The 13,673-nt window shown below is 40.0% G+C and overlaps 1 protein-coding gene across 10 annotated transcripts in view; it reads left to right on the top strand.

Moving 5' to 3' along the window:
• LOC148846522 (transglycosylase) overlaps positions 1-13,673 on the top strand; it is a 129,440-nt gene that overhangs the window by 76,492 nt on the left and 39,275 nt on the right. For all 10 annotated transcript variants that reach the window (XM_088955346.1, XM_088955341.1, XM_088955338.1 and 7 more), the window contains 3 exons: positions 8,300-8,370; positions 8,692-8,861; positions 9,886-9,939. In XM_088955346.1, the coding sequence (XP_088811472.1) occupies positions 8,300-8,370; positions 8,692-8,861; positions 9,886-9,939 (295 nt within the window). The remainder of the gene's footprint in view (positions 1-8,299; positions 8,371-8,691; positions 8,862-9,885; positions 9,940-13,673) is intronic.

The following is a 13,673-nucleotide window of genomic DNA, read 5'->3' as shown; positions in this document are numbered from 1 at the left end:
CTTTCTTCATGGCCGTACAAAGTCTCTCAAACCATGCCCAGGGAGATTTCTTCAAGCCATACAAAGCTTTCCTTAGTTTACACACCTTCTTTCCAACATTATATCCAGGTGGGGGTTCCATGAATACCTCTTCATGTAGATCACCATTTAGGAAAGCATTCTTCACATCCAGCTGGTGAAGTTCCCAAGAGAATTTTGCAACTAATGACAGTAGAACCCTGATTGTGTTGAGCTTTGCTACCGGGGCAAAGGTTTCCTCGTAGTCAATTCCTTCCTTTTGTGTAAATCCCTTTGCCACAAGTCTGGCCTTGTATCTTTCAATTGACCCATCTTCCCTGTGCTTTACTGTGAATACCCACTTGCACCCAATAGTGCCTTTCCCTTCTGGCAGGTCCACCAATTCCCACGTTCTTGCTTTCATTAGGGCTTTAATTTCTTCATTCATGGCTTCTTTCCATCTTGGATCAGATACCGCCTCTGAATATCTGGAAGGGATACATACAGAGGAAAGAGCAGACACAAAGGAATGATAGGCAGGTGATAAATGTGAGTAAGAGACATAATCAGCTATGGAATGCCAAGTGGTACAAGAACGAACAGGCTTACGAAGAGCAATGGGAAGATCCAATTCTGAATTGGGAGAGTCAGAATTACCTTGGATTGCAGAGGCAGATTGATCCGAGTCCAACTGGTTGCAATCATGAGGTTGAGGGCCCTTCTTCCTTCTACTGTATGTAAGTATCTCTTTCTCTTGCCTGCTGGAATCATTAAGAGCATCAGCTGAAGCTGGAGATGTAACTGGCACAACGGGAGTCTCACTAGGTCATCCCGGAATGTTATAGCTAGGAGTAGTGGAAGGTGATGAAAGGGGAACAAAAAAGAAGGGAGAATGAGAATCCTCTTCCATCCCACTAGTCTCCCCTTGAAGAGGATTATGAGAAGATTGGAAATAGGGTTGAGACTCAAAAAAGACTACATCTCTGGTGACATATTTTTTCTTGGAGACAGGATCATAATACTTATACCCTTTTGCATAGGAGAGTAACCCAAAAAAATTCCCTTTGTAGCCTTAGGATCCAGCTTGGTTTTCTTTGGATCCTTCACATGTATGAAGCATGTACATCCAAAAACCCATGGGGGAAGAGGAAATTCTGGAAGAGTGGGACACAAGACAGAGAAAGGGGTCTTCATACCCAGTACCTTAGATGGCATCCGATTTATCAGGTATGATGCAGCGAGAACAGCTTGAGACCAATATTGCTTGGGCACAATGTGCTAGAAAAGTAGAGCTCGAGCTGTCTCCATTAGGTGCCTGTTCTTGCGCTCAACAACTCCATTTTGCTGAGGGGTGTAAGCACATGATGATTGATGTAGCATGCCTTCGTCTTCCATGAATGAGTTCAGGGATCTTTCAAAATATTCAGCTGCATTGTCTGAATGGAATTGTTTAATCTTCTTATCAAATTGGGTTTCAATCATCTTGCAAAGCATCATAGTTATCCGTGGAACTTCTTCATGTCCTTTTAACAGATAAATCCAAGTGCACCGAGAATAATGGTCAATAAAACTGATAAAATAACGGAAGCCATCAATGGAGACAATGGGTGAAGGACCCCAAACATCAGAATGGACCAAATCAAAAGGGGCTCGAATTTCATTACTAGAAATTGGATACATTGATCTGCATTGTTTTGACATTTGACACACATCACAAACTAAACTTTGACTCGGAATGCCCTTACATAAATCGGGAAACAACATTGCTAAAGAAGAAAAAGACAAATGACCTAGCCTAGCATGCCACAAGTGCAGCCTAGCTCTTGACTCCACACTTTCTGGACTAGTAGTAGCAGAAGCTTGCAGTGCTGAACTGACATCTGCATCAAAATAGTAGAGGCCCTCATACTCATGACCACTCCCAATTGTTCTCCTCGTCAATCTGTCCTGGAAAACACAATGAGAGGGAAAAAAAGTTATACTGCAGTTCAAATTTCTTGTAAGCTTTGAAACAAACAACAAATTTGATGTAAGACTAGGAACATGTAAGACTGATTCAAGAGAGAGATCCTTGCTTAGGTCAACCACTCCCTTTTCCGAGATGGAGAGGGACCCATCAACTACTCTCATCTTATCCTGGCCAATGATATGAGGAGAATAATGAGGACATATGTGTCATATGGTCAGTGGCTCCTGAGTCAATCACCCAAGAGCTAGAATTAATGGATCTAGTTGCACTAAATGCAGAGGCTGTACCTGATTTGGCAAGAGAGGTGGAAGCTAAAGGATTGTTCTTCAGATAGGCAAATGCCCGGCTGAGAACCTCTACCTCACTAGCTGTAAAGCCCAAGTTACTTGGTCCAGAGGAATCAGCAACCTGCTTTGTGGTGGAGGAGGACACTGGCTGAGTACTCTATGAGATGTCACTACTGTTGTTGGTGGCAAGATTCACACTTGCTGTGTGGCCCTTATGTTGCCTTTTTTCCTTTCTCAGAGCCTCTGGCTTCAGATGAGGGTACAAGACCCAACATTTCTCCTTTGTGTGTTTCTCACCACCACAATGGGTACACTTGAGGGACTTCTTATTTGAAAATCTGCTTCCCTTAGTGGAGACTAAGGCTGAATGTTCTCCAGATAGTTCTGTTGCTTGTGTCTGGGAGTCAACTTGCATCTTCTTTCTCCTTACTTCTTCATTCCTCACCAGGTAGTAAACATGATGAAGCTCAGGTAATTCATCTCTCCCTAGAATCTGTGATCTTACACCTTCATATATAGGGTCTAAGCCTGCTAGGAACTTGAAGGCTCTGCCCTCCTCAATCTGCTTGTCATGCCTCTCCTTATCCCTGGCATTTTCCCAATCCAAAATCATGTGATGGTCAAGCTCTTCCCAGAGACCTTCCAGTGTTGCAAAGTATGTTACCACAGACATGTCTCCTTGCCTTAGGGCTGCAATGTCTTGGTTCAGCCTGTAGATTCTAGCATTATTCTTCTTTTGGCCATATGTCTTAGATACTTTCTCCCATATTTTAGTGGCTGTAGGAAAATGATGAACAGTTTTGGCCACCCGAGGAGTCATGGAGGCCAGCAACCAAGACATAACTGTGGCATTTTCCTTGCGCCACAGTGTATTCAGGGCTGCTGATTTCTGGTTCCTTTTTATCTCTATCCAAATAGCCTGCGAGGTCACGAGAGGTAATGAACAGTCTTGCTGAGACAGACCACTCTCTAAAATTATACTCATCCAATAGCACACTTGTAATCTGCAAGCTATGCAGATTAGGGTTCTCCAGGTTTGAGGACCTTATAACTGGTCTGTTATCTTTAGAAGAAATTTCATCGGATAGTGATGACATCCTAACTTCGGTCAAGGAGTTGTTCACAGTACTGTTGGGTGGTTCTGGTAAGGGCTGGCCGAAGTAGTCACAGAGTTCACAGTGCTGATAGCACACCAGATAGGCTTCACCTCAGAGTTCACAGTGCTGGTAGCACACTGGATAGGCTTCACTTGGACTAAACCAGTTTGGGTACAGCAGCAAGGAAAAGTCTGTAACTGAACTAGTTCACAGAGCTGGAGTAGGGCTGGTAACCTACCTGGAAATGATCTGTAACTGAATTCGCCACAGTTCTGTAAAGGTCTTTCTGAACCAGTTCTGATGCAGGTTCTGATTAGCTGAAGTAACCTCAGCAGGCCCTGACAGCTGGCAACACAGTTTCAGACTTGCCGAGACTGTCACCGTTTTGAAGCAGTTCTGTTACAACAGCAAAAGGTGTTCTGGGCTGGTAACCGACCTGTGCTATGCAGACTCCACTTGAACTTCAAGTACTGCAACTGTAAAGGGAGTTCCCCTCCTTACAGACAACACTAGGACTGCTGAAATCAGTCATCAACTAGGTCTGTCCTATACAGACCTCTTCTTAGCAGCCGAATAGCTGCTACCTACTAGAAACTAGTAGGACTCCAGCTTCAGGGTCTTACCTCCCTTGCACCCTACAACCAAGGGAAACCCTAGGTCGAACCTTGTGTTGTTCTCCTGCAACCCTAGGGTTTCACAGCAGCAACCCAGATAAGAAAAAAAAAAAAAGTGAAATACAGCAAGATAGAGGAGATGGCGTCGGCAGTAACCAGGAAGGTGCTCAATGCTTTGATACCATGAAAGCTGAACCACTGTAGTCGAAGTAACAGAAAAGAGGAGAAGAAGAACAGATGCTGGAATGTCGAACTGTACTTACAGTTAACCATGCCTTTATTTATATATAAGTGAAGTACAAAGTACAAAAAATTACTGGGATACCCCTGATTAGTGATGGGACACCCAGAAGACTTAAGACATAAACAAGATTAGGCCCATTAGTAAAGGCCCAGTTACAAGATAAGTTTAACATAAGAATGGGCTAATAGGAATTCTTATCAGCCGAACACACTCAAGCCTTCTAACATATCATTCTAACATTTTGCACTAGTAGCAAAGATGAACACTATCAGAGTTTTACTATCTCTTGCAGCCAATTTCTCATGGCCATTGTTTCAGATGGATGTTAAAAATTCCTTCCTCAATGGTGACTTGCAAGAAGAGGTGTACATGCAGTTAGTTACCTCTTGGATTTTATAGTGTAGAAGTATGAAAGAAGGTATGCCGGCTTAATAAGGCTTATATGGACTGAAACAGTCTCTTAGAGCCTGGTTTGATAGATTTAGACAAGCTCTTGAAAAATTTGGTTATATGCAAGCCCAGTCAGACCATACTCTTTTTATTAAGAATGTGGATTCCTCCTTAACACTTCTTGCTATATATGTGGATGGCACTGTCTTAAGCAACTCCTTCACCAAGAATTTGAGGTCAAAGACTTAGGAGAGCTATGGTATTTCTTGGGTATTGAGGTAGCATGGTCTAAACATGGGATTTTTGTTTCCCAAATGAAGTATATTCTTGATCTGTTGGAAGAAACTGAGAAGCTAGGTGTTAACCCTGCTGACACACCTATTAAACAAAATCACAAGATCAATGTAGAAGGTGGAAAGCCTCTTGAAGATAAAGTTATGTTCCAACGGTTGGTTGGAAAACTTCTCTATCTTTGTCTCACACGACTAGACATCTTTTATGCAGTCAATGTTAGCCAGTATATGCATTCTCCTAGAATGACTCACCTACTTGCAGTTGAGAGGATATTGGTGTATGTGAAGAGATGTCTAGGCAAAGGTATACTCTTCAAAGATAATGGTCACATGAAAATAGAAGTTTACACAGATGCTGATTGGGCTGGATGTGTTAATGATAGGAGGTCTACCTCTGGGTATTGTGCTTTTGTAGAAGGCAATTTTGTTTCTTGGGGAAGTAAGAAACAAAATGTTGTTGCTCGCTCCGGTGCTGAAGCTGAATATATGTCCATGGCGAATGGTGTGGCTGAAGTGTTATGGTTGAAATCCCTATTTGAGGAGTTGGGTATTGCTTATGAGAAGCCCCTAATGCTGTAATGTGATAATCAGGCTGCTATTAACATTGCCTATAATTTGGTACAACATGACAGAACTAAGCATATTGAAGTGGATTGACACTTTATCAGAGATAGAGTTGCTTCCCAAGAAGTGTATCTTCCATATATCACCTCCAGCATGCAACTTACAGATCTCTTCACTAAGGCAGTTTCAAAGACAAAGTTAGAGGTAGATCTATGCAAGTTGGGAATGACTAATATCTATTCCCAATTAGAGGGGGAGTGTAGAGATGTAGAACATTAATGTGGTCCCCTCTACTGTTTGTCTATCTATGTTACTTATGTCACTTAGTGGTAGTTGGTAGTTATTTTCTGTTTTGTATTATTTCTTAGCTTATGTAAGCAATAGGGGTAATTCTGGTTTTTACCCTATTTAAACTTTTAATATAAATAGCTGAGTGGGGTGGCAATCTATGTTATGGCCCACACTCTTTTTTGATCTTCTTCTCTTCTTCTCCGTCTCTTCTCCTCTTTCTTCTTCTTCTTCTCTTATTCTCAAACTTTCTTTCTTGTTTATTGTACATTACAACTAGGACTGATTGCAGTCCTACTAGACAACTACCTTATCATGCAGTTGGCCGATCTAGAACTGCATGATGGAGCAGCTCAAGAAATCTTTAAACTTGCTCTGATACCATGTAGAAAAGCTTGGACAACCCGTTTTGATATGAAAAAGAAAGAAGAAAAGAAAGAGAAGAAAAAGGTTTCTGCTGAGAAAGAGAGGGAAGAGAGATAGAAGAGAATGGGAGAAGCTTAGAATTAGGTCTGGCCGCCCCTTTCATTAGATTATGTACACATAAATAAAAGAGAGTACAAACACAAGTATGTCCTTAGTAAGTCGGCTACTTGTGAGAACTTAAAAAAACACTCTTAAAAACATAAACTAATGGGCCTAAGGCCCAATAACTCCCTAACTATGCTATGTAAATAAAAAACAAGTTATATCAGCCCAAAACTCATCATTTGGCATCCAGAAAAACTGCATTTATGTCATGTTTTTTCTTCTTATCAAGAGAGGACTGAGTAAGAAGCTAAGCTTCCTCTCTTAATAACTCTCCAAGAATTATATCCAAGTCAAGTATGTTTGACCATATTGTCTCATAATCAGACCGGAGATGCATAAAAAAAATCCATAACTTTCCTCTTATCAAAGTGCTTCTTCATATACTTTACACACCAATCTGTAAATAAATCTCCAAGGTGAACCAACTCATATTCAGTCTAAAGGTTGACGAAACCAGCATAGTTCTCCAGAATCCTTTTCTCCCCCTGAGCATAATACAATATATCTCACTCACTCTGATATTGCCTGGACATGTTTGATTGTTGATACACCTTTTCAAGGTATTCAAACATCTCATATGCCGTTTTGATTCCCCTCATTGGGATAGAAACATCAATAGTGACAGATCCGAGAATCCAAGACACAACCTATGCATTTTCTGTTTTCCATTTCTTCAGCCCTTGACATCACTAGCATCGGGCATGTCTGTAGAGCAATCGATATAGCCCCATAATCCTTTCCTTTAAACAAAATATTGGAAGTGAAACTTCCAAAGTGCATAGTTGCTTCCATTGAACTTTACGGAGATTATTTTTCATTTCTCAAGTCCAATAGTGAACAAAATATAGAAGGGATAGCATAAAACAAGCAATACAATTACAAGAAGAAATCCAAAAGTGTTAAATGAGGAGAGTTAAAACCTCTTACAACCAAGAGAAGATGTCCAAAACACAGAGAAACTGAGATCTGAAATCACAGTCCAGAAAAGGAAAGTAGGCCTGCTGCCGCCCAAGATAGATGAATAGAACTCCTTTAGTACTTGTCTGAAGCCAATGAAACTTTCAGAATATGAAGAATAGGGTGAGGCGACACTTCCTTTGAAAAGGAAAGTATGCCTGTTGCCACCCAAGATAGATTTAAAAGGAAAACATGGATCCCGGGAATTAAAACCTTTTGCAAACAATCCGACACCTAGTGTAGTATCATAATCGAGTCTAGGGGTCAAGTGTAACATTCTAGTTTTGCCCATCTATCTCCATGGTCCAGGGCAATATTGGAATTCTGGTCCGATTCAGGGTTTCAAGAAAACCCACACTGCATGTACCTCAGGTCTCACCCTGGCAGCTGAGACAAGCCACCCCAACCAACTTGGTGACACATCAGTGTCAGCTTTGGCAAGATAAATCTCCCCAGATCTATCCAACGGCTGTGAAGATTCTAAACTAACACGAGTCTCATATGTGTCCAGTTTAAGGGTATTACACAGAAACACACCACGATAAAATGAATCAAATATGTACTTTATTCATTTATATTAAATGCCATAATGTACATCATTTTGATTGAAGCTAAGAGCATACACTGTCTAACCCAGAATAGGCATATTTATATTAAAATATGAATGGACAAGATTGTCCTTACAAAAGAAATAAAGTACAGAGCTGTACAAAATGTCCATCGATGTCAAAACTTCAAAACATGATTTTGATAAGTCATACTATGAAAAAAATCTATATAGTTAATTAAATTTGGTAGAAGCATGGTATATAGGATTCACATAACCACATCCGTGTCTATAATTCTAGGAAATGGAGAGGTGTGTCCCCAGTTATTGCATCCTAATCTGAGTCAGTACTATTCCTATCTGGGCATTATAGGTTTATATTTAAATTTCTTTCGGACATGGATGCCTTCTTCCTATTGTCATGAAGATATATACAAATTTCTAGCAAATAAATGATTATATAAAACCAAATGAAAAATTTAAGTTCTGAAATTGCTTGGGGTTTTCTTCTTGTTGTGCAGACACAGTTATGTTGGTCATTCTTCACGGACTAATGCTTCTGCTCCTGCTGCACCTGTTTCAGTAAAAGCAGGTATCTCCTTTCCCTACCACTCAGGGAAGCTTGTATGGATATCTGGGTGTATCTTTTTTGATTTGGATAGTATGTTAAACAACCTTACATGCTAAACTTCTCTATTACCTAACAACCTCAATGAGACAAAAGTTTCATTCTCAATGAAGCAAGAAAATTCATAAAAAGAATAAGTGGTCAAAGATCAATTTATCCATTTCGCATACATTTATAATATCACTTTTCTTTTTAAACAAAATCCTTTTCTCGTCTTTGTAAAGATTAAATTTCTATGTTCTGTAGCTATAGATTGTTACCTGAGCAATTTTCATGCGAGAACAGGTGATGCATGGGCATATTGGGACACTAGAGCTTCTCCTGAAGACATGGAAGAGTTGTGGATGCATCCTGATGTCCTTAGAGAGTGGGCCAAGTCTAGAGAGAGAAAAGGGCAAGTGCGATTTTCTCATGATGCAGAGAAGAGACCATACCTTTCTCGGATAGAAGTTATGGTAAGATTGTAGGACATAGCTAACATAGCTATGATTTTTATTGGACATCTAATGAATAGTTTATATATAATTCTACATATCTCATAGTTTATATATAATTCTACATATCTCATAGCTTATGACTATTCTCACATTTCACCATTTTCTTCTTCTGCTTTTTGCATTTTCTGTTCTTGATTTTTTAATGTTTAGTTCTACAGTACCTTGTTCCTGATTTGTACTTTTTCATAGTAAAATTCAATTTCACAATCATAATCAAATATTTTTTTATGAAACAAGAATCTTCCCTATAAAGCCTTAAGGTTTAAACATAATTTGTAATAGTAACTTAAAGGTGGTTAACTTGTTCCTTGCCAGGCAATAGAAGCTTGTCTAGGATCATTTGAGAAGAATAGGAAGTTTAGGCGTATGGGTTCTGTTTCAGGGTCATTCGAGTAGGAGTAGGGTGCATGTGGTCATTTTGGAGTTTTCTCTTCATTTTAATGTTTCTGTTCGGCGTCTTTGGGTGTAACTGTTTTAGTGTTGTCTTTTCTCTTGGGTGATTTCTTGTCACCTTCCCCTTTGTATTTTTGTTTTATTTTAATGAATTTTTCTTTACCCTTCAGAAAAAAAAAATAGAAGCTTGTCTAGAAACCTGAGTAGAAGCTAAATGAGCAAAAGAGGTGTTCCATTCCCTTTTTAGACTTATGAAGCATTGATTGTCTTCACTATGTCCTTTCTCTCCATCATTGTATTTCATTGTAATTCTAAAACCTAAATTCTAGCGTGATGTTGGGCAAATCTAAGACCATCATGTTTTTAAGAGCAGTAACATGAAATAGTTGTAGGAATTAAGTATAGACAATTATTGGCTGCTCTTTGAGGTTTTTTTTTTTTTTGGAAATTCTTGTTATGTTTCTGAGTTTGTCTGAATGATGCTTATTAAACAAAAATAGTATAGAAGATAATGCTGGCTTCATCAAATTGTTAACACCGATAAGAATAGAAAAATAAGGAAAACAGTAACATGTGCTTCATTTTGCAGGCAGTTGCTGAAATCATTATTTCAAAACATTTTAGTTCACGATCAATCAAACCTGTAAGTTTATTTTTCACTGGTGAAGATCCATGTAAATCAGTAACTAATAAATAGTTTCACAGATGCCTTATACTTTTCTTTATCTATTCCCCCTAATTTTTTACTCATGGTGATGTATTACCTCGCTAAATACTTGTTAGTAGTTGTGGTAGTGCTTACATTTAAAAAAAAATGCTAGTGATTTTACCTTGGTGCAATTAGGGATGGCAATTTCCATCATACCCAATGGGTGCCCTTTTTTTTTGAAAATTAGATTTTGGGGCAGGAATGGGTTTGAGGATTTTACACCCGTACGGGTATGGGTAGGGCACAGTTATGCTAAACATGATCCTCCCTGGTCCGTATATTGAATCTACTAAAATACCCCTGGTTCTTATAATTAAATTACCAATTTAACATGGGATGCACACATGTTTTAAATTGGAAGACCTTGAGGCTTCCTCACCTAGTAACCCTCACTATTCACCCAATATATTTCTACATGTTTCAATCAAAAAATTGGAAAGTTTGATGTTTGTTCATGTTATTTTGCTTGTTTGTTGCTTATATATAACAGGAAGTTAGATGTAGTTTCTGGTGCAACTATATTTTGATGCTTGTTTGTTGCTCCAGTTGTTAAGGGCAGGCTTCCTCACCAAATCAGCCTCTGGCTTGGAAATTAGATGCAGGTTCTGGTGCAACAAACAAGAAGTGTTCTGTGCTCCAGTTATCAAGATCAACTCAATAAGAATATGGTGCAACCAAATCATAGCCTTTGTTCCAATTTGATGTGAAAAATGCTTTTCTCCATGTCAAATATGGGATCCTAGATGTTAAGGGCAAAGCATGTAGGTTGAAGAAAGCTTTGTATGGTATAAAAACAATCTCCAAGAGCCTAGTTTTTAAGGCTTAGTTGTTCCATGAAAAAGATAGGGTATAGCTAGTGCCAAGCTGATCATACATTTTTTTATCAAACAAGGAGATAAAGGGACAGGGATTGTTGTAGTGTATGTGAATGGTATAGTTGTGACTAGGGATAGCCAAGAGCAGATTTAGCAGTTGAAGTCCTTCCGAGGGAAGGAATCTGAGATCAAAGATTGAGAAGATTTTTGTGTTGAGCAGGAGACCAAGAAGAAGAAGAAAAGAAGGAGAAAAGAAGAAGAAAAGAAGGAGAAGAGGAAGAAGAATAAGAGGCAACTGAGTTAAGGCCTCAACAAAACTTAGGTTCAATCGAGTAAAGCTTTTTATTTATACTATTCTGGCCGTACATAACAATATGTATACAGAATTACGAAAATACCCCTGCAGGTACTAAGCCTATGTACAATACATATAATACACCTGTTAACACTCCCCCTCAAGTTGGGGCATAGATATCAATCATGCCCAACTTGTCACAGAGACCTTGATGTCTAGAATGGTTTAGCCCTTTTGTAAATAAGTCTGCAAGTTGGTCTTTAGAGCTGATGTATGGAGTGCATACTTCGCCTGTGATGATTTTCTTTCTGATAAAATGCTTGTCAACTTCAATGTGCTTTTTTCTATCATGTAGTACCGGGTTGGCAACGATACTGATAGTTGCCTTATTGTCACAGAGTAGAGTCATGGGTTTACCAACTAGAAAACCCAACTCTCCCAATAGATTCTTTATCCACATACTTTCGGCTACTCCGTGTGCCATTGCACGGTATTCAGCTTCAGCACTAGATCTAGCTACCACGGTTTGCTTCTTACTCCTCCAAGTAACAAGGTTCCCTCCTACAAAGGTGCAGTAACCACTAGTAGACCTTCTGTCACTTTGAGATCCAGCCCAATCCGCATCTGTGTAAATTTCAACCCTCAAGTGTCCATGTTTCTGGAATAATAAACCAGCACCCGAGAACTTCTTAAGATACCGTAGTACTCTCTCCGCTGCTTCAAGATGGGTGGATCTAGTTGCATGCATGAATTGACTGAGGACACCAACAGCATATGCTATGTCTGGACGAGTCATAGAGAGGTACAACAATCTCCCTACAAGCTTCTGAAATTGCTTCACATCCTTAAGTGGTTCACCTTGACTGTCACTTAACTTATGGTTGGGATCAATTAGAGAGTCGGCTGGTTTAACCCCAATCTTTCCTGTGTCCTTGAGAAAATCTAGGACATATTTCCTTTGGGAGATGAAGGTACCCCTTTTTGATCGGGCAACCTCAATCCCAAGGAAGTATTTGGCGGGTCCTAGATCTTTCACCTCAAACTGAGTGGCAAGGAAGCCCATCAAACTTTGAATTTCATCCTTCCAGTCACCAGTAACAATTATGTCATCCACATATACTATTAGGGCAGCCATTTTACCTTCTACTCTTTTTATCCCCTCTCCTGAACTATAATATGAAATCTATCGAACCAAGCCCTTGGTAATTGCTTCAGCCCATATAAAGACTTCTTCAACTTACACACCTTTTGTTCACTTCCTTGAGCCAAAAAACCGGGGGGTTGAACCATATAAACTTCCTCTTCAAGGTTACCATTCAAGAAGGCATTCTTGATGTCGAGCTGATGTAGATCCCAATTCAGATTGACAGCAAGAGAGAAAAGGACTCTAATAGAGTTCATTTTGGCAACAGGAGCAAAGGTTTCTGCATAATCAACCCCATATACTTGAGTGAAACCCTTTGCCACTAAATGAGCTTTATACCTCTCCAAGGTTCCATCAGCCCCATGCTTAACAGTGAACACCCATTTACATCCAACTGGATCCTTTCCCTTAGGGAGATCAACAAGTTCCCATGTGCCATTCTTATGAAGAGCATCAATCTCTTCCTTCATGGCCTTCATCCATTCTGGAACTGAGAGAGCTTCCGCCACATTCTTGGGAACAGGGATACTGTCAATGGAGGTAAGAAAAGCACGAAATGAAGGTGAGATGTTCTCATAGGAAACAAAGTTGGAAATGGGGTGTTTGGTGGTGCACGACCTAACCCCTTTCCTGTGGGCAATGGAAAGGTCAAGATCATTAGCAACAGGGAGGTTAGGAGTCAAGTTACCTAAGTGAGTATGATCTTCCCCCAAGGAATTTGATGGCATTTGAGGTACGACTTCTAGATTCTCCTCAGCTCTTGAACCTGATTGGCCTTTATGACGATGAGAAAAAACACGGAAAGGTGGAGGATCAGAGGGAGAAAGGGGAGAAGGAGAAGGAATAGGGAGAGGAGGAAGTTAAACCGGTTTCTCCTCATACCTACACTCCCCCTGAGGAGAAACAGGAAAGAAGGGCTCATCCTCAAAGAAGGTAACATCCATGGAGATATAGAATTTCCGTGAGACAGGATCAAAGCAACGATACCCTTTCTGAGAGAATGAGTAGCCAAGAAATATGCACGGGATAGCACGAGGGTCCAATTTTCCCCGGGTGGGAGATAGGTTTTGGACAAAGCACCGACAACCAAAAACAAGAGGGGGAATAGAAAGAAGAGGGGCCTTAGGAAAGTGAAGCTGATGTGGAGCTTTGTACTCTAACCAACGAGAGGGCATTCGGTTAATGAGGTATGTAGAACAAAGGACAGCCTCAAGCCAAAAACATTTGGGAATATTCATGTGGAGTAGTAAACCCCGTGCCACTTCAAGAAGGTGACGGTTCTTCCGTTCAGCCACACCATTTTGTTGTGGCGTGCGGGCATAAGAGCTCCGATGAAGTGAGCCATGTGAAGCAAAGAACTCCGTGAGGTCACTATGAAAAAAATTCTTTTGCATTGTCTGATTGAAATATTTGT

The sequence above is a fragment of the Nelumbo lutea genome, chromosome 7, assembly GCF_056320005.1.
Source record: "Nelumbo lutea isolate HS-2025 chromosome 7, American lotus-T2T, whole genome shotgun sequence".
Lineage (NCBI taxonomy): Eukaryota > Viridiplantae > Streptophyta > Magnoliopsida > Proteales > Nelumbonaceae > Nelumbo > Nelumbo lutea.
The sequence above is the reverse complement of the archived record's forward strand: the minus strand, read 5'-3'. Positions and strand labels throughout refer to the sequence as shown.